Source organism: Orycteropus afer, unplaced genomic scaffold, assembly GCF_000298275.1.
Source record: "Orycteropus afer afer isolate SDZICR_OR568_19922 unplaced genomic scaffold, OryAfe1.0 scaffold00031, whole genome shotgun sequence".
Lineage (NCBI taxonomy): Eukaryota > Metazoa > Chordata > Mammalia > Tubulidentata > Orycteropodidae > Orycteropus > Orycteropus afer.
The window spans coordinates 17,320,044-17,341,380 of record NW_006921618.1 but is presented as its reverse complement, the minus strand read 5'-3'; the positions used below and the strand labels follow the sequence as shown (position 1 = coordinate 17,341,380).

The following is a 21,337-nucleotide window of genomic DNA, read 5'->3' as shown; positions in this document are numbered from 1 at the left end:
CTTGTCCCTGAAGCAAGGTCTCCACCCAGGGCCAGCACACCCTATGGCCTGGCACCACCACCCCAGGCCAGGGGTTTCCTGAACCCAATGGGGCCTTCCTGCCCACCCATACATACCCCACCAAGTTCCAAATCATGCCTGTAGGGCCCTGGGGGTGGGTAGTAACAGGGCCACTGACAGGGAGACCTCAATCATCCTTATAGGACCCAGGAGGCAGTTAGAGGGCCAGATACTCAGTCCATTGCACAAGTCTTTGGGAGGGATGGACGGTGGATAGTCAAAGAAATAGGCACAGGTGGATGGGCCCAGACTGAGGCAGAGCCCACACCCATGAGGACTGAGCCTGGCTAGTCCTTCTGCATGTACCACCTTGGAGACAGACAGATGGACCAAGAAGCTATAGATGGACTGATCACATTGGGGAGACATAAACACCAAGAGGAGGCAGAGGCTGACTCAGCCAAATTCTAACAGATCTGGCCAGAGTCGGATCAGACAGACAGGGGTGTGGGAGACAGACATATAGATGGGAAAGCAAGCAGGGAGTCAAACAGATCAACAAGGAAGACAGGAAGGCAGACAGAGGGCATTCCAGCACACTGACATCGGGTGGACAGGGCACACAGAGGTGCCAGGTACCTTGAGTGGCTATGAAGTGGTTTGACCTGTGGTAACCCTGGAATGGGAGAAGAGGGCGTGGTCAGACCCAAGGGAGCAGCTCCTTATTCCCTCTGACCTCCTTTACCTCCTTCTTCCAGAAACAGCACCCATTCCCCACAGAACTGCCCCACCCTCATTCCCAGGACCTTCAAACTAGGAAGACCCTGTTCTCCAAGTCTGCAACCAAGAAGGAAGTGCAGCAGGGACACACGTGTCCTGGGTTTAATCCTATTCTTGCTGTGTGACCTTAGGGTGGACATGACTCCTCTATGGGGCTAGGAGTTTCCCCATTCATAAATTGGGGATAGTTATCCACAATCTGCTTACAATTGGCTTATTGTTTGGAGAGAAAAGCCCAGAGCCCCTAGTCAACCCCACACCCAAGACTGGGTCTTCTCAAGCTATTCCAGTGGCCTCAGGACAACCAGGATGGACAGTAATGCCTCAAAGCCTGAGAGGTTACTCAAGATGAGATTTCCAGGTTGGAAGCAAATGAGCAGAAGGATTACTCATTGCCCTTAGATAAAATATTTTTTTTAATCTTTAAAATCAGTAATCATAATAAGAAAGAACATTTTTTTTTTTTAAGAACCTGAGAGCTTGATGGTCACGTACTGTGCTAAGCACTTTACCTTCATTATCTCCCACAAAACAGAGGCCAAGAGCTACTTCATTCTCCTTCCCACATCCTTCAGGTTAAGGACAGGAGCTGGCCAGCCCCCACTCCCTCCCAGGGCCAGTCACCCATGAGGTTCTGCCCACAAGGCCTCATCTCCTTGGGAAATAGAGCCCACCACATAGCCAGGGCACCAGTACAGGCAACACAGGGTGGGGAAGAAGCACTGCAGGGGTGGTGCCAGAGAAAACCAACCAGCCCAGCCCCTTGCCTCAAATGCATGCCCTCAACACAGCTCCCAGCAACTCGACTGCCAGGGTTCAAATCCCAGCACTATGTCTTGCTAGCTGTGTGCCTTTAGGCAAGTCCTTCACTTCTTTATATCTCAATTTTCACACCTATAAAATGGGAATAATTATAGAATTTTCTTCCTAATGCTCTGGTACCATAGTGCCTAAGGCACTTGACTGCTAACCAGAAGGCTGGCAGTTCAAACCCACCAGCCACACCTCAGAAGGAAGGTTGGGCAATCTACTTCCATAGTGATGTTGTTGTTGTTGTTGTTGTTTGCCATCGAGTCGGCCCCGACTCATAGCGACCCCTCCTTGGGTTTCCGAGGCAGTATCACTAAGGAAGTAAGATTGCCCAACCTTCCTTCCGAGGAGTGGCTGGTGGGTTTGAACCGCCAGCCTTCGGGTGAGCAGTCAAGTGCCTTAGGCACTATGCTACCCGAGCTCCTGTGATACTGCCTCAGAAATCCAAGGAGGGGTCGCTATGAGTCGGGTTCAACTTGACGGCTCATCACAACAATGCTGTTGGGAGGAGTAAATAAAGTAGTATGTCAAGTGTTAAGCACTATTATTATTACTATTATTTTAAAGGTCAAAAAGTATCCTTGAAGAGCCAAATAGTGTGGATGTCAAGAATTCTTGGGTCAGGAGATGGCTTACTATGGAGGTTAAGAAACCCAAATCTTGGAGTCAAATGGACCTGGGTCCCAGTCGTAGCTCTGCTAAACAGCAGCTATGTGGCTCTGAGTGCTAAGACAGGGCTTCTCAGCCTTTAATATGCACACGAATCTCCTGGGGATTTTGTTAAAAGGCAGGTTTTGATTCAGAAGGCTGGGGTGGGGTCCAGAATTGCGCATTTTCAACTAGCTCCCAGCTGGAGCTGATATTGCTAGGCCCTGAAACACGCTGCCAGTAGCCAGGCTCTGACCTCCCTTAGCTTCCGCTCCTCCTCTGTAACATGGGAACAACAGTGATCCTATATGCCTATATGCCATGCCCATGAAAACGGTCAAAGTCACTAATAGTGAAAAGCCTCCCAGAGTCACTCAGCCCTCACGGCTGGGAACTTCTCCAGGTCTAGCCTAATTCCCTCCTGCAACTGCATCAAGACAAGATGCCATCTCTGCCTCAAGTGCTGCTTCAAGGTGAGGAAGGAAGAGGTGCAGGATAGGAGGGACCCAACTCACAGGGACGCCATGCAGAACAGAGCAAAACACTGCCCGGTCCTGTGCCATCCCCATGACTGGTCGCTGATCAGACCATTGTCATACATAAGGTTTTCACTGCCTGATTTTCAGATTACCTGCCTTTTCTTCCTAGTGTATTTTAGCCCAGAAGCTTCCCTGAAACCTGTTCAGCATCATAACATACAAGCCTCCAAGCAATAATGCACATGAGCTGCACTGACTGGAAATCGAACCTGGGTCTTCTGCATGGACGGCAAAAATTCTAGCACAGAACAAGCATTGCACCTCACACCTAAAACCAGTTTGCCTACGAATCACACTTGAGAGCAGGGCCCTCACGTAACGCATTCTCCTCTGTCCAGTGCCCAGCACAGTGCCAGCACTCCAACGTTAGTCAACAAGTAGCTAAGGAATGGAGCTCAATAATAATTGGTCGATGTGACCAACAGCCAGTTAGTCTAAAATCCAGCTAGATTACAAACATTTCTGCTGGTTCCAGTGGCCTAGTCTTTTGTCATTTGAAGGATAGCTCTTTGCAGATCATATGGCACAGTGCCCATACAATCTATTTTATCACACAACCCTATTTGAAAAAAAAGTTTTTTGAGCAGGTAACCTTTGAACAACTGTGTATCAATTTCTTAATTAATACGTATATTACTGCGCAATTTTATTACATAGAGTACATGGAAATTAGAATCAGATTTGAAAGGAAGGTAACATATCATCTGAGCATGCCCACATTGGAGACCAGCATTAGAGAGCACTGGTCCTCACCCACCACCATATTCTAGGAGCTTGCACCTGGGCAAACACCTGCCTGGAGACTCTGATTGGGTGGAACTGGGAGCAGGCAGAGCCTAGGCATCTGCACTGTGGGCAAAACTGCCGGGGCATCCTGATGGGTGAGAACCACCAGTCTAGCGTTAAGAGTTGAGAGCTAAGGGTAGGTTCAAGGCCCAGCTCTGCCAATTTAGAGCCATATGACCTTGAGCAAGTCACTTCACTTCCCTAAGCCTCAATTTTCCCATCTGTCACATGGGGGTAAATATGGCACCTACCTCGCAGGATGTGATAAAGATTAAATGATGTGTCTCAAGTGCCTGGCACACAGCAGGTGCTCAGTCAATGACACTTGTCAACTGGTATTTGAAGAATTATTAAGCTAAGTCTTCTAAGAGTATTAAGACTCTGACAACAATATACTTTTATTGAACAAAAAAGGAGTTAACAGAAAAAGTACCCATAAAAATAGCAAACAATTCCATCAAGCCACCAAATGTTATGAAAATAATATATATGAATTAGAATTTTTTAATTATTATTCTTAGAAGGCCAAAAAGACGGCAAATTTTAAAAAACAAGAATACCTAAACCAGCCCAAAAAAAGTTCAAATTGGAGCTAAATTGAGGGTAAAGTGACTGGGGCTGAATTTCAAGCAAACTGGTCAGAAGGGGATTTGTACATCAGGGAAATTAGTTTCAGGGGGACTGATTCAGGGCTGTCTTTGCTTCTGTGCAAACCTTGACCTCTAAGCAGCAGGGAGAGGCCCACGTGGAGCAACCTCCCCTAGGCCCCATCCTGCCCAGAGCCCTGAGGAATAGTGTGGCTAATGAGGACTCATCCCAAATGCTGGGGCAGGGAGACTGAAGATGACAGAAGCTGGTGGCAGGGCCAGTGTAGAATGGGGGGAAGCGCCCCAACACTGCTGCCCTGTCTCAAAGCAGTGGAGGATGGGAAGTGATTGCTTACAACAGGGATACTGTTGAGTCTTCACCCCCAGGCGGCCCCTGGCCAGGCTGCTGAAATGGACGGTTGGTGTTGGGCACACGAGTGGAGGGGAAGGAGGACAGAGACAGAGAGAGAGACAGCCAGAGACTATGAAAGAGTCTGAGTACAGCCAGTCAGACAGACGGGAGGAGGAGGAGGAGGAGGGGAGAGAGATACTTACTTCTCGGTTTATCCGAATCTTAATGATTCCAGTGAGGGAACAGTACAAAGCAAAAGAGACAGATATTAGGCCAGAGGCAGATGGAAGTGGATGGAGCATAGGAGCAGGGAAGGCAGAACATGACAGGTGAGCCAGGCTGGGCCAGAGAGCAGGGAGTGGTCAGGGCCAAGGAGAAGCCAACGGGCACCTTGATGAGACTAAGGAGAGGCCCCTTGTCTCTGAAGCTGCCCGAGTCTGAGAGGCCAGGCCCAGCCTCACCCCAGCCAAGGGAGAGGATGGGAGGGGTGGGAGAAGGCAAGGAATGCCAGGAAACACGGGGTAGCATGTCTGGCCCCCGGGAGGAGGACAAGAAGAGGGAGAGGAGAGACGATCTCCACAGTCCCTACTACCCCCGACTGCAGATACATGCCTTCTCCTCCTGCCCACCTTCAGGCCTTTGCTTACACTGCTCCCCTACCCAACATGCCCTCCTCTCCTCTCCAGCCACCCACAGCCAACTCAAGTCACTGCCTCCATGCAGCCTGCCATGACTAACCTTGGTTCTGTCACTAACTTGCAGTGTGACATTAGGAAAACCATTCTGCTTTTCTGACTTGTGTTTTCCCATCTTATCTGAAATGACTTATTTGGATGTATGTTTACCTATCTCCCCCACCACACTACATGTGTTCCAGGAAAGCAGGGACCATGTCTGTGTTGCCTACTGCTGTATCCCTGGTGCCCAGCACAATGCCTGTAAACAGTAGGTGCTCAAAATGTATTTGATAAATGATTCCCAAACGTAGTGTCTGGAAGGGGTGGGGAAGTAGGACACCTAAGCCGAGGTCTCGTGGCTGCCCGCCCTATTGCTGGCCCTCCCCCGTTCCAGCAGATCCATTAGCTGCAGTGGATGGCAGGATAGCCTAGCTGCTAACAGCAAAGGCTTTGGAGACACAGACAAGTTGAGGTTTGAGTCCCTTTTTTACTACACATTAGCTGTGTGACCCAGCACAAGTAGCTTCACCTCTCTGAGCCCCAGTTTCCTCAACTGTAAAGTCAGTTGGGGCACTTAACAACAAGTCAGGTCAGGGTGCTAACTACCTCATAGGGTTGGAGAAATTATATAAAATGAGATATTGAGTATAAAGTGCTTAGCACAGTGCTTGGCACACAGTACGTGCTTAACTAAATGGAAGTTATCATTCTTAAAGTATCACTCTAACCACAATCAAAACACTTTCACAAATCCTTGGTGCCCATAGGAGAAAGCTTAAACTCCGTGGCTGCCATCCGAGGCCTTCACCCTCTAGCCCCTGCATACCCTTCAGCCTCACTGTATATCATGTAAATCCCCCAATCTCTTGGCCTTGCACCCAAAGAGGATCCTTCCTCACCTCTAGGTCCACCTATCTACCCTCTTCCCCTCTTTCTGCCTCACTGGAGTCCCCATCTCCCAGGCCAACTCTAGCCTGAAGGAAGGCTTCCCTGATATCTGTGGCCCACTCTGTCCTCCCCCTCCTCTGAGCTCCCCCGGCACTGACTGCAGGAAGCTGGGGGTGGGGTGCACTCAGAACTCAGCCCTCTGAACCTCCATTGTCTCGCTGGCAGGTTACTGTCCTACCCGGACAGTGAGCCTGGAGCGAGCAGGACCAGGTCAGCATCCCACACACAACAGGAGCTCAGGGTGTGGCCAGTAGACAGCAGAGATGGCAGGGGCAAGGCACTCACGTCTATATAGTTGGCGTTAACGTAGTCAGCATCGGGGTCTCCCAACATCGGGTGCAGTTTCACTCGGTGCCGATCATCTGTAAACACATGGCAGGGGGTGAAGTGGAGAACCCAGAATGGGGGCAGTCAAGGAAGGCCTCCTGGAGGCCAGGGGCAGTGTAGCTGGGGAACCTAGAGGTTCAGGGCAAGCCAGTAGGTTCTGGCACCAGCAGAAGCAGGACAGGACAGGCAACAGAGTCTGGGCTGTGGAATCAAGCAGGTCTGAGTGTGTGTGCTGGTCAGGCAATTATTAGCTGTGTGACTTTAGGCAGGGGGTTGTAACTTTCCAAGCTTCAGTTTCTTTCTCTGTAAAATGGGGATTAAAATATTCCCCACCACATAGGATTATTGAGAAGACTAAATGAGCTAATGAGTGTAACATGGTCAGCACAGGGCTTGGCACAAATAGGCACTTAATGAATGGTGGCCAATCCTAGTACAATCTCTGAGACTGCCCAGAGCTTACTCTGGCTGTGCCCCTCTTTCTAGTTCCCTCTCACCCACTCCCCAGGTCCCACGCCCTTCCCCAGGACTCACAGGCAGGCATGGGCTCCTGCCGGCCACCCTTGAGCTTTTCTTTCTTCTTCGTGGCATCCCAGCCTTCAAAGAAGCTCTGCCAGATGGGAAAGTGGTCATCAGTTGGGGAAAGGGACCCCTAATCACCAGAGTGGTCCCTTCATTAAGGATAACATGGGCAAGATAGGGGTAGGGCCATGATAAGGTTCAGTGCCAAAGTTGGAGCCTTGAGATAAAGTCACAGCAGATCCCTTTAACAGCCAGGACCCAGATTCAAAACCAAGGAATGTATAGGGATGGAAGTGGGAAAAGAGAGTCAGAGTCCAGAGAAATTTTTAAATGAGTGTCAGGTTAAGGCAAGTCCAGATTTGGGTTGGGAAGCAGGTAAAGGTCAGGGTCAGATTAAGATTAGGATAAGGGACATGTGAAAGCCCACACAGAGGAAGAATGGGATTCAAATTAGAGTTTAAATAGGGTTTAAAATTAGGGTCAGGATCAAAATCAGACTGAAATTAGGTTATAGGTCAGGGTCAGGTTCAGTTGAGGGCTAGCATAAGGACCATGATCAGGGTCCCGGTAAAGACAGAGATTCAAGATCAGATTTTAAATTAGGATTAGAATGAGAGTGAGAATTCAGGTCAGTCTGGGATTAAGATGAAGGCCAGGGTCAAGGTAAAAAATGGTTAGGTTGCATGGGGGATCATCAGAGTTGGGACTGCCAGGGTCAAAAAGCCAGAGAGAGGAGGAGCCGGCAGGGCCCTGGCAAGGGGTCCTGGCCGGACTGGCTGTGCACCTCGTACTCCTGCTTGAAGCCGTAGCCCTCAGCTGTCTTCATCTGGTTGATGTGCTGCAGCAGGTCGGCCACACGCACCGCTGGGTGCAGCTGCCCCGTGTGATATGGGGAGCCCTTCCGGCCACACGGCCGCCGTGGCGAGCCCCCTAGAAGGCTGCTGGCCTCAGTGACCCCACCGCTGCGCTGGTCTCCTGCAGTCAGAGAAGGAGCTCCTGACACATGTACCCCCAGCCTGGGGAACCCTAGATGGACTGGGGAAGGTGAGGAGAGGGAGCATGGTCAATGTGGAAAGTGGCTGGATTGTTCAGTGGAACCAAGGAACCTTACTGAGGCCCATCCTGTGTGACCCTGGACAAGTCCCTTCCCCTCTGCATCCCAGTTTTCCCACCTGTAAATGATCAGGTCAGATCACATGATCCCTGAGAGTCCTTCCAGTCCTGTGACCCAGTGATACCTTCACTCCATCCCACTGCTCCAATGGTGGCACTACCCCCTCCAAGGCTTCACTGAGCTGCCAGCAGAGGGCAGCACGCAGTAGAGCCCAAGAAAGTCTTCCCCTCCTTCCTACCTTTCCCCTCCCCCCTTCAAGGGAACACTCTGGAACACCGGCAACTCCCAGCAATTACCCCTATCCAAAACAAGCAAACCCCAAAACCGGCTGTGCTGCCACCCCCTCTGCCAAATCACATGAGGGACCTGAATAAAGGCGTTTCTCCTGAGCAAGCATTTCCATGTCAGCCCAAGCAGTGGCCTCATCCAATCCAGGGAATAGGTTGAGAGGGTCACAGTCTTCCCACAAACCTCTGGGAAAACTGTACCGCTCCCCGCCAGCCCACCTCAGTCCTCTGGCTCTTCTGGTCAACATCTACAGACATTCCCCACCCCTGGCCCCCAATATCAGGTCCTGATGATGAGAAAGCAGCCCCATTCAGTCACACCCACCTCCCACACTTACTTGTTTAACCCTCATTTCCCTCCTCCTGAAAGGGCAAGGCTTCAAGGAGCTTCCTCAAGTTCAGCCCTAGGCATTTCTCCAGCTGTTCTCTGCCCAGTCAGAGGTAGCCGGGACTAGTGGAGGACTCCCAGTGCCTAGCCCCTCACTTACTTGTGTCTTCACACTTGCTGTTCCCTTGGCCTCACACACCCTTCCCCCTTTTTGTCTAGATGAGGTGAAACTCCTCATCCTTCAGGTCTTGTCTGTAATGGCTCTCATTTGGGGAGTAGGGGGAGCCTTAGTGCCCTTAGGATTCCTTTGTTCCAGTAGCATCCATGATTCCCCTTCTGTGTAATCTGTTAATCACTTATCTCACTCCTGATCTGAAAGGTTTATAAGGGGAAGAACCATATCTGCCCAACTCAAAACTCTAGCCTAGCCCAGTGCATGGCCCACAGTTCCTACTCAATGACTAATTAACAGAAGGAACACATAATCAGCAAAACAGATCCCTTGCTGACCTCTACAAAGTGCAAACACATTCCTGGCCAGGACCTGGGCTGGTCTCTAAGGGCCTGGGGGTAGCTCAGGTGAATCATAAAGGTCTTTGAAGGCCTATAACCCACTGCCAACAAGTCAATTCCAATACATATAGACTCTATAGTACAGAATAGAACTGCCCCATAGGGTTTCCAAAGCTGTAAGTCTTTACAGAAGCAGACTGCCTCATCTTTCTCCCATGGAGTAGCTGGTGGGTTAAAACTGTTGACCTTCTGGTTAGCAGCTAAATGTTTACCACTGCAACACCAGAGCTCCTTCTCCAAGACCTATAGCATAGATTGAATGGGGCAACTTTCGAGAAAGTACTCTGTCATCTGTACAGTAATATACTCATAGCTTGATGTGTTACCCTTCCCAGGGACATGTGCCCTTCAAACAGCAACAAAACCTAAAAATGATACTGTTCAAGGAAAGTCAAGCATAGTAATTTGATAACTGGCCTACAAGATGTTTTTAACACAGATGGACCTTCCTGGCAATGCTAAAATTTAGCTGGTAAATGTTCACCCATATGGTGGCCCAGAATGAGACCCCCTGCCAGATACATTACCAGAAACATGGGCTTGCTCATCATAGGGTTAAGATTCAGGCAGCCAGAGTTGAGAGGACAGTTGACCCCAACAATCTCAATCCCTTAATTATTTAATCTACCCTATGGAGGAACATTTATATAAAATAAAATTATACATTTGAAATATGCAATTCAATGAGTTATATACCCAGTAACCACTACCCAAAATACACAATATCTCTGTCATTCCAAATTTCTCTCCTGCCTCTTTGCAATCAATCCCCATCCCCACTCTGTTTTCTGTGATTACAGATTTGTTTTGCCTAAAATTTCCTATAAATGGATCACAGTATGCATTGCTCGTGTCAATTCTTTAGTTCATCACATTTTTTTAGGTTCACCCATGTTGTTACATATGTCAACATTTGTTCCTTTATATCATTGGATAGCATTGTACTGTATGAACAGACCACAATGTGTTTATCTATTCTGCTGCTGATGGGCATTTTGACTGTTCTCAGTTTTTGGCTATGATGAATAATGCTGCCATGAACATTCATGCACAAGTCTTTGTATAGATATAAGTTTTTATTTCTCTTAGGGAATAACCTATGACTGGAATTGCTGGGTCATAAAATAAGTATACATTTAAATTTATAAGAAATTTTGAAACTGTTTTTCATAGTTTGCTTACACTTCCACTAACAATGTGTGAGAGTTCCATTTGCTTCTCCTTTTCACCAACACTTAGTATAAACCAAAAACTCCAAACCTACTACCATTGAGTCAATTCCGACTCATAGCAACCCCCATTGGGTTTCCAAGGCAGTAAATCTTTACACAAGTAGATTGGCCAGTCTTGCTTCATGGAGTAGCTGATGGGTTTGAACCACCAACCTTCTGGTTAGCAGTCAGATATCTTAAGCACAGTGCTACCAGAGTTCCTTAACACTTAGTATAATCAGTCTTTTTAATTATACATATTCTAGTGGGTATCTCCTTGTGGTTTTAATTTGCATTTTTCTAGAGAAGATATTGAGCATCCTTTTATATGCTTACTGACCATTCATATAGCTTGTTTTATGAAGTATCTGTTCAAATCTTCTGCCCATTTTAAAATTGAGCTCTCTTATTATTGAACTGTAAGAGTTCTTTACATATTCCAAATACAACTCTTATGTAGATACATATATTATAAATATATGAATTAGTGTCTTTCCAAGAAAGTGATGATTTTACTTAAGTTGTGAATTTGTTGACATAAAATTATTCATACTATTCTCTTGTTATTGTTTTAATATCTGTAGTATCTGTAGTGATATCTCCCCTTCATTCTTGAAATTATTTGTGCTTTCTCTCTTTTATCCTTATTCTAAGAATTTATCAATTTTATTGCTCTTTTCAAATAATTTGAATTTCTTTGATTTCTCTATTTGTCCACTTTCTATTTCATGGATTTCTGCTTTTATATTTATTATGTTCTTCCTTCTGCTTATTGGGTTTAGTTTGCTCTTCTTTTTCTGGCTCCTTAAGCTCTGGTGGCATAGTGTCTAAGGCATTTGACTGCTAACCAGAAGGCTGGTGGTTCAAACCCACCAGCCATTTCTTGGAAGGAAGATGGGGCAATCTATTTCCATAGTGATACCACCTCGGAAACCCAAGGACTCAACAACAGTGAGTTTTAGAAGGTGAAAGCTGTGATAACTGATTATAAATCTTTCTTGTTTTCTTAGTGAGCATGGAAAGTTTAAATTTCCCTCAAAGCAATGTTTACCTACATCTCACAAATTTTTGATATATTGTACTTTCATGATCATTCAGTTTTAAGTATTTTCTATTTTCTGATTTACCCTTTGATCCACAGTTTATTAGAAGTATATTATTTAATTTCTAAATATTTAGTGCTATTTCAGATATCTTTTTGTTGTTGATTTCTAACATAATTCTGTTGTGATCAGAAAACAGAACCCGTACTATTTCAATCCTTTAAAGTTACTTGCATTTCAGCTCAGTCCTTTGGGGATCTTTTTAAGGTTCTTTTCTGGGTTGGATCTGTTGTTGTAATGCTGTTAGTTGCTGTCAATTGTGCTCCAATTCATGATGACACAGAACAAAACGTTGTCTAGTCCTGCATCGTTTTCATGATCATTGGTATGTTGAAGTCCACGGTTTGAAGCTACTGTGTCAATCCATCACATTGAATGAAGACTTCCCTCATTTTCATTGCCTCCCCACTTTACCAAACAAGGTGGGTTTAAAGTAGCCTTAATCTAGCAGATCTATGTAGGAGATACTGGATAGAGTGGGAGAACAATGTGGAACAAAACTCAAAATCATTAACAAAAAAAAAAAAAAAAGGTGGGGGAGGGGAACCAAGTTTGCTGGTCTAATAGAGCCTGACAGAACCACTGAGACTATGGCCCCTAGCTGCCATTCAGGTCTAGAATTGAACCCACTCCTGTGGCTTCCAGCCAAACAAAAGACAGGCATATGAGCTGAACATTTACGTTAGGTAGATACACTCCTTGGAGAGAACAATCACGGGAGAATAGAACGGCTGTGTGTGCACAGGGAGACAGCTGTGGGGGGGCAGGAGTGCATGGGAGGGAAGGACACAGGGAAGAGGTAAGTAACTACAGGGAGGAAGTGGGAGGAGAGCTATTGCATTGTGGTAAATTGTAGTCAATATCATGAGACAAAGTATATGTGAGCTGTTATATGGAAAGTGAATTTGCTCTGTAAACTTTCACCCAAATCACAATATAAATAGATAGATAGATAAAGTAGCCTTAATCTAAGGACCGTTTAACCTTACTACTAAATGTGCCCCTTCTGGGTCTCTGTTAATTACCCCAAGGTATTCAATGAAGTTTCTCTACTTTGCTAATCAGAATTCAAGTGTCTCTCAGCCCCTATCTGCGCTTTAGGAAATACTTAGCTTACAGCTCCCTAGCAGTTTTTCTTTCCCAGGTAGTCTTTCTTTGCCTGGCCCAGTGGAGTCACTTTATGGATGCACAGCTTAGTATTCAGACCAAGAGTCCAGGGAACCATGCAGGTTACTGCATCTCTTTCCCTGTTTAGCTCCCTCCTTCCCAGCACCCCACCCTGCATTTTCCAGGTGCCTCAATTTCCCCAAATTCTAATCTCTATCTCCTCCAATCATGTAGGTTCCCATGCTCAGTTTGGCTTCCACCTTCCTGTATCAGGTTTTGAATACTGCCTCCAGGCAGAAAGTCAAGGCAGTCATAGGGCTCACCCCATTTGTTCTTCTTCTCTTGAGGATCACAATTCTGAGTTGCCTATTGTCCAATGTCTAAAAAAAATTTTTCCATATATTTTATCCAGATTTCTAGCTGCTTATAGCTGGAGGGCAAGTCAAGTAGCAGTTACATCATCATGGTCATATGCCCAAGATCCTTTAATTTTTAATTTTTATGGATGAAGTCCAAAGAGAAGAGACTTGCCTAATACTCTGGTTACCAAAGCGTATTCCAGAAAACGGTAGTTCTGCAAGATGGTAAAGTAAAAGAAAAGAAAAAGGAGGACGCAGAAGGGTTCTGTATTTTCTTCAGATGAAGACACACCCCCAGTTATACAATCCTCCCTATAGGACTTCTCAGGGCTTCTGACATGTTAAGGTGCATTTTAAAGCTAAAAGAGTGAGCTGAAATGCCAGCATTTCACAAGTGTCTTTCACTGTGAAGTGCTTTTGTTTGTTTGTTTCATAAAACATCCTCAGGGGAACATAGTGTAGCACGGAAATCAAGAGACAGGCTCTGGAATCAGACAGACCTCAGTTCAAATCCCAGCTCTTCTTGAACTCATAAGAAGGGCTCAAAAGAGGAAGGTGGTGAGAGATAGGGGTGTTCTTCATGGAAACTGTGCTGGCAGCTCCACAGAGAGCTTTCCGGGTAGAAAAACTGCCTATAAGGGCAGCAAGAAATAAAACAGTTAACCGCACAAGTCAGCATGGAATCAGCTTGCAATGGCTAAGGACAAGCAAAATATCCCACCTGGTTGGGATACTGACAGAAAGCCAGAGCCAAGTCCAGCAGCATGCCCCTGACCCCAAGAACAACAAACAGTATTCCACAGATAGCCACCAGAAGGGGATGGGGCAATGAATGGTGATATGTTCAAGAGGACCCTCCATTTCTTGGACCCAAGGAAGACAGGCCACTCGTCCTCTTGCCTATGACTTCCCCTGTGGGATTTGAGACCCCTCCCCCCCACACACACACACACACCGATCAGCTTTCCCACAGCTAGTATCCTCTCATCAGAGTGGGAGGAAGTGAGAACCAGCCCTCAGCTTCAAGATCACCAACCAGGGGTCCTCCCAGGCTCTCCCGGCTGCTGTCAGGGTTGTGGAGCATTTTTCGTGAGCAACCACTGGATGGCTGTTTATGAGGAGGCCCAAACCAAAACCAAACTCACTGCTGTTGAGTCAATCCCGACTCACAGCAACCCCTCCTTGGGATTCCGAGGTGGTTCCTCTATGGAAGCAGATTGCCCAGTCTTCCTTTTGAGGAGTGGCTGGTGGGTTTGAACCACCAGCCTTCTGGTTAGCAATCAAATGCCTTAGGTGCCATGCCACCAGAGCTCCCAAGAGGAGGCCCAGAGAAAATAATACTGGGTTTGGAGTCAGAGAAACCTGGATTCGAATTCTGATACAAGTCAGGGCCTTAGTTTCTTTATCTGAAAATGAGGATTCTCAGACCTTCCTCAGAGATGGGCACTTCCCTGATCCCTACCCGTCTTCAGATGAAGATGCACCCCCAGTTATACAATCTCATAGTACCCTACACTTTCCTTCACTGTTTTCAATTAGTAACTTTCTGAAGAAACACAGCCTGTAAAAAGTAGCTTAGAATATCTAACATATTGAGCACTTCTATGTGCCTGAACAATTCTTAAATTATTTAATCTTTAGGATATACCTATAATGCAGAGACTTTTTTTTTTTTTTCATTTTTATTGTGATTTGGGTGAACATTTACAGAGCAAATTCATTTTCCATAAAGTAGTTCACATATACTTTGTCTCATGACATTGATTGACTACAATTTCTCACAATGCAACAGCTCCCCTCCCACTTCCTTCCCATTTAGTTGCCTCTTCCCTTTGTCCTTCCCTCCATGCACTCCTGTCCCCCAAGCTGTCTCCCTGTGCATACACAGCCCTTTTCTCTCATGATTGATCTCTCCAAGAAGTGTATCTACCTAATGTAAACGTTCAGCTCATATGCCTGTCTTTTGTTTGGCTGGAAGCCACAGGAGTGGGTTCAGTTCCAGACCTGAAGGACAACTAGGGACCATAGTCTCAGGGGTCCCACCAGGCTCTATCAGACCAGCAAATCTTGCCCTTTTTTGTTAATGATTTTGAGTTTTATTCCACATTGTTCTCCCACTCTGTCCAGGATCTCCTACATAGATCCCCCTCTAAATGGTTAACAATGGTAGCTGGGTACCATCTAGTTTTTCTGATCTCATAGTCATATAGAATGAGGATCGTACAATATACCAGTTGCTTGGACTAATTGTTTCCATATGTCTTTGGTTTTCTTCTTTGTGCTGGATGAGGAGAGACCCATTGTTGCATCTAGATGGCTGTTTACAAGCTTTTAAGATCCCAGTCACTACTCACCAAAGTGGGATGTGGAACAATGTTTTTGTGTATTATGTCATGCCAATTGAGCCTGATGTCCCCGGCGACTACAGTCCCGAGCCCACAGGTCAACTACTTGCATCCTCTAGGTAGCTGGCTGAGACCAAAAAGGGACTACAACCTTGTCCCTTGTCAGATCTACTATATACCTTGGAATTCTTACAAAACATACAAATACACTTGTAGAAACATTGTCTGCCAACCCTATACACGGTCGTGGGCACACTCTCCCCTCCATAGACATACCTAATAGTTCAGTCTGTCCACCCATCTGTCCACCCTGTATCAATGTTTGCCTTCACTGACAATGCAGTGCTGTATGTTGCAAAAGAGTTCATCTTTGTTGTCTGTACCTCCCATGCACCTCTCTAAGTCTTTCTCTTCCTCACTGCCACCTTGATCACTCACATTTGGTACATTGCCCTTCTCTTCACCCAAATCAATACTTGAATACAGAGACTATTATTATTCCTCTTAGGCAAATGAGGTAACTGGGGCCCAAAAGGGTTAAGTTACTTGCTCAAGGTCACACAGCAAATAAGTATCAGAACAGGATTCAAATCCAAGCCCATCTGACTGAGGAACTACTGTCCACCAAGCTTTCTCTGTTCCCTCTTCCTGATAAAAGGGAACTTGGGGGGCAGGGACTTGGCATTTATTTGACAAACCATGTGGCCAGAACCCAACGGTTCCATAACAGGTCAAAAACTCCAAGTGGACAGGACACAGAGAGGCTGTGGGTTCTCACAGGCAAGACTTCAGAGACAGCAGGGGGCACATTCCTTCATGTTGGGAACATCCCCGCTGGCTTCTTCACATCGGCCTACAGCCACTTATCCGCATGATAAGTCCCTGTTTAAAAACTTGCTTATTGAGAGTACAAGAAAAGCAATATGGCTTTATGACCTAAAGCAAAAAAATCTAGCCATCACTGCTTGGAAAAGAAAAGAAAGAGGTGGAGAGTGGATCAGTGTGATGAATAGAGAAAGAGACAGAAGGCGCTGATATTCAGTTCTACCTCCTGAACAGATCCCAAGTTTCTTAGCCATCACACCTTTGCCCATTCTCTGTGCCCTGCCCTTGTGCCCTCTCCCTCCTCACCTTCAGTCAAATCCTACCCATCTCAGCAAAACCACCCCTACCCTAAGGTGTATATTCTCAAAACTCTGGCAGCACTAGCTGTCCCCATCATCCATACGGCAATTAGCCCAGTCCTAATTTCTCTGGGTCAGTCTTTCTCTCCAACTAGCCAGTGAATTCCTTGGGAGCAAAGCTTGTGTTTCCTGCCTCTGTCTCTCAACAGGACTCAGCAGGAAGCTAAGCACCTCATCACACTCATCTCCTACTGTCTCCCACATCCATTTGAGGTTTAGGCCAATCAGACCTGTCTCTTTGTTATCCTCACTTACGAGTCTCCATGCATTAGCACATGCTGTTCTTCATCCATAAATGCCCTTTCTTTCCCATCTCTACCTGTCCAAATCCTACCCATTCCTCAAGGCCTAGCATAATACAGTAGAAATAGGAATTTGCAATTCCGAATGACCTATATTTAAATCCTGTCTCAGCCACTTTCTGGGTGTTTAACCTGTTAATAATTATCTTCCCCTCTCTGAGCCTCTGTTCCATCATTTTCAAAATGAGGGGTTGATAATACCTACCATGCAGGTCTGTGATGAAGATTTAACAAGAGAGATGGCAAATAGAATGTGATGAATAAATGCATGTCCATCAATATGAAATAGATGAAATGGACAAATTTCTAGATGACCATAACTTACGTAAGTGACTTTAAAAAATAGAAAGACTAAACAGTCCTTCATACCTTTAAATAAATTGAATTAGACATTTAAAATCTTTCCATAAAGAAAACAACAAAACAAGATTGCTTTGCTTTTCTCAATGCTAAAATTTCAAGGAGTTTATCATTCTAATCTTCTAGGATAAGGAAAACAGGGAATAGTCTCCAATTCATTTGGTGATGTTGTTGTATGCCACTGAATCAAGATAAAACTATTATAATATTGGTACCAAAAACAAGACTAGAACAGTACAACAAACAAAAGTTGTGGGCTAATCTTTCTCAGGAACACAGCTTTAAGATACTGAATGTTATTACAAGTATACCAAATGCAATAATATTTAAAAACATAATACATCATGACCAAATTAGATTTATCCCAGGAATTTAAGGTTGTTTCAACATTAGAAAATCTAAAAATGTCACTCACCTCACCAATAGATTAAATTAAAAGTATATGATCATCACAACAAATGCAAAAAAAAGCATTTGGTAGGTTTAAGGCCCATTTAAAATAAAACCTTTTAGCAAACTGAAAACCAAAGGCAATTTTCTTAATTTAATAAAATGCTTCTACCAAAAATTAGAAAACTTTATTCTCAGTGTCTAAATGTTGGAAACATTTAAAATCAAGAAAACAAGACTAGAATTCCTACTATAACCACTTCTGATGAACATCATACTAGAGGTCTCAGCCAGTGCCATGCAGAAAGACAAGGAAAAGGGATGAGAAGTGGGAAAGAAGAAACAGAACTGTCAATATTTGCAGATTCTTTAGTTGTATCCAGAAAATCTGAAAGATTTTACAGACAAATTAGTAGAAGAAAGTTTATCAATGGGATGGATATAAGATCAGTATGTATACAAAACTCAACTGCACTTCCATACACCAGCAATAGTTAGAAAATGTCCTTTTTCTTAAAGTATACCATTTACAACAGCAATCAAAACTATAAGGAACCTAAGAATATATCTAACAAAAGGCGCATAAGATTTTATGGAGACATGTATTGAAAGACATTAAAGACCTAAATAAATAGGGTTATATATTCATGAACAGAAAGGGCAATTTCATAAGATGTCAGTTCTTCCCAAATTGATCTAATGATTTAATACAAATCCAATCAAAATTCCAACAAAAGTTTTCAAGGAACCTGACAAGCTGATTCTAAAATTTATAAGAGAATGAGGACAAAAATAGCCAAGACATCCTTGGCAAAGAACAAAATTGGGAGGATTTCACGTTTCAGATGTCAAGACTTAGATAGCTACAGTCATCAGACACTGTGGTATTGGCACAAGGATCACAGGATTCACCAGCGAAAGAGAACAGAGAGCCTAGAAACAACCCCATATCGTGGAAACACAACATATGATAGGGGTGGCACTGAAAATCAGATGCTGGCATATGTGGTTAATCGTATGGAAAAAAAATAAATAAAATCTTTAACTCACACCACATGCACAAATCAACTCCAGAAGGATAAAGACTTAGACGTAACATGCAAAGCATTAAAAGTTTCTGAAAAAAGTAAAAACTATTCTATGACCTTGGGTACAGAAGAAATTCTTTGAGAAAACACAAAAAGTGGCAATCATAAAAGAAAAGATTGATGAATTTCACTAAAATAAAAATCTTCTGTTCATCTAAACACACTATAAATAACCAAAAAGGATGAGCCACAAATTGGGAGAAGATATCTGCAATTCACAAGCAACAAATGACTATTATCCTAAATATATAAAGAACTCCTAAAAATCACTAAGGAGCAACAGAAAAGCCAATAGAAAATTAGGCAAGAGACATGAACAGCCATTTCATGGAAGAAGAAACCTGAATGGCCAATAATGACTTGAAAATATGTTCAACCTCATTAGTAATCAGAGAAATGCAAATTAAGACTATAGAAAATTACCATTTTATACGAACTTGTTCAGCAAAAGTTAAGAATTCTGGCAAATTTTGATCTTGATATAGAGCATACTGCTGCTGGGACTGTAAACAGGCAGAGTTACTTTGGGAAACAATTTGGCACTGTCTCGTCAAGCTGAATATTCACATACTCTATAATCCAGCAATTCTACTTAAAGAATACCCTGTACAGGTGCATCTGGAGACTTACAAGAATGTTCACAGAAACCTCGCTTGGAATAACAAGAAAACTAGGAACAAATGGAATGTCCATAGAAGGCGGAATGGATAAATAAATCGTGATGTATTCATACAATGGAAAACTACACTTCAGAGAAAATAAATGAACTACAACAAAACATCTATATGGGCAAATACTAGAAACATGATGAAACATGTTGAAAAATACAGTGCAGTTTCATTTTTATGAAGCTCAACAATGAGCAAAACTATCTCATGTACTGTTTGGGGTTACAGGCACACTTGTAAAACTACCCCAAAAATTTGGAGGCAAAAAAAAAAAAAAAAGAAGGTGAGGACCAGGTTTGCTGGTCCAATGGAGCCTGGTGTAACCACTGAGGCTGTGGCCCCTAGTTGCCCTTCAGGTCTGGAATTGAACCCACAACTGTGGTTTCCAGCCAAACAAAGTACAGGCATGTGAGTTAAACATTTGTCTCAAGTAGACACACACCCTGGAGAGAACAATCATGGGAGAAGGAAGGGCTGCTTATGCACAGGGAGATAGCTCAGGGTGCAGAAGAGTATGAAGGGATGGACACTGGGAGGAGGTAACTATGGGGAGGAAGTGGGAGGGGAGCTGCTGCATTGTAAATTTTGGTCAATGACATGAGGCAAAGTATATGTGAACTGCTGTATGAAAAGTGAATTTACTCTGTAAATCTTCACCCAAATCCTAATAAAAAATAAAATAAAATAAAAAAACTACCCCAAAAAAGCGAGAAAATGATCAACACAAATCTCAGATGAATGTTTACGTCTAAAAGGAAAGGACCCAATGCCATCAAGTTGATTCTGACTCACAGAGACCCTATAGGACACAGCAGAACTGCACCATTGGGTTTCCAAGGCAGTAAATCTTTATGGCAAGATTTTCTCCCCTTTCTCCCACAGAGCAACTGGTGGGTTTGAACCACCAACCTTTTGGTTAGCAGCCAAATGCCTTAACCACTACACCACCAGAGCTCTTTATTTGTTGTACTATTATCTTCATAATGTTCATAAACACCATATATTTTCTTTTGTACAAATCAACATTAAATATATGTGATGGAGAAATCTATCATAAGCTTCTAGCACAAAATAACCACACCAGCAAAGATTTACTACACTCTGTATGCCAGACACAGCACCAAATGATTTATACACCTTATCTCATTTAGTCTTCACAAGTCCTGTGAACAGAGATGATCTTTATCCCCATTTTACATACTAAAAATACAGACGCTAAGCAACTTGCCCAGGTTCACACAGCTAAGAGATCTGAGCTGCACGCCCAGGTCTGTGTAACTCCTGTTGGCCACTGGATCTCCCATGAGTCACACAGCAGGCACTCAATTAGTTGTGAGACCCCTGATGTCCTCTGACCTCACAGCAGCGCTCCCTCCTGAGGTCCCTCCCTCCTCCGAGCACTTTGCTCAATGATCACACTCAACTCTTACTTGGGCAGAGTTTCTTGCAGGCCCCTTCAGTACAGTGATACTGCCTGTGCCCTTCTCAGTGTTTCCAGTGCCAGTGCTGGAACCCAGCGGGAGCTCAACAGATGCTTACATTTAAAATAAGGGTTTTACCAAACTCATCTGATGCGGGAAGGAACCCACAGAGGGTTTGTCTATTGGTTCAGAAAGCAGGGGGAGGGGAGCTCCAGGGCCAGGAGGAAGAGGCCGTGGGGGCACTCACCCCGGGGACTGTAGCCGTGGGCATCCATGAAGGAGAGGCCCAGCCGCTCATCCTCCTGCAGGGTGCTCTGGTCCGTGAAGCTCCGGTCCACTGCGCTCATCATGTGGGTCTTCTCCTGGCGGTAGTTGACCGTGGCCTTGGTCATGTTCACTGGTTTCCTGCAGAGGGAGTGATGGGAGATGCAGGAGCTGAGCTGGGCTGGTAGCACCCAAAGGTGGGTTGGGAGGCCCTACAGTCAAGGGCCTGACCCAGGAGCATGCTACCCAAGGATGTC

The 21,337-nt window shown here is 44.8% G+C and overlaps 1 protein-coding gene across 1 annotated transcript in view; it reads right to left on the bottom strand.

The window, feature by feature from the left end:
- PTPRU (protein tyrosine phosphatase receptor type U) overlaps nt 1-21,337 on the bottom strand; it is a 111,780-nt gene that overhangs the window by 12,958 nt on the left and 77,485 nt on the right. Inside the window, exons 16-20 of the mRNA XM_007935844.2 lie at nt 21,064-21,221; nt 7,761-7,951; nt 6,989-7,064; nt 6,413-6,489; nt 640-676 (exon numbers count right to left, since the gene is read on the bottom strand). Coding sequence (XP_007934035.1) covers nt 640-676; nt 6,413-6,489; nt 6,989-7,064; nt 7,761-7,951; nt 21,064-21,221 — 539 coding nt within the window. The remainder of the gene's footprint in view (nt 1-639; nt 677-6,412; nt 6,490-6,988; nt 7,065-7,760; nt 7,952-21,063; nt 21,222-21,337) is intronic.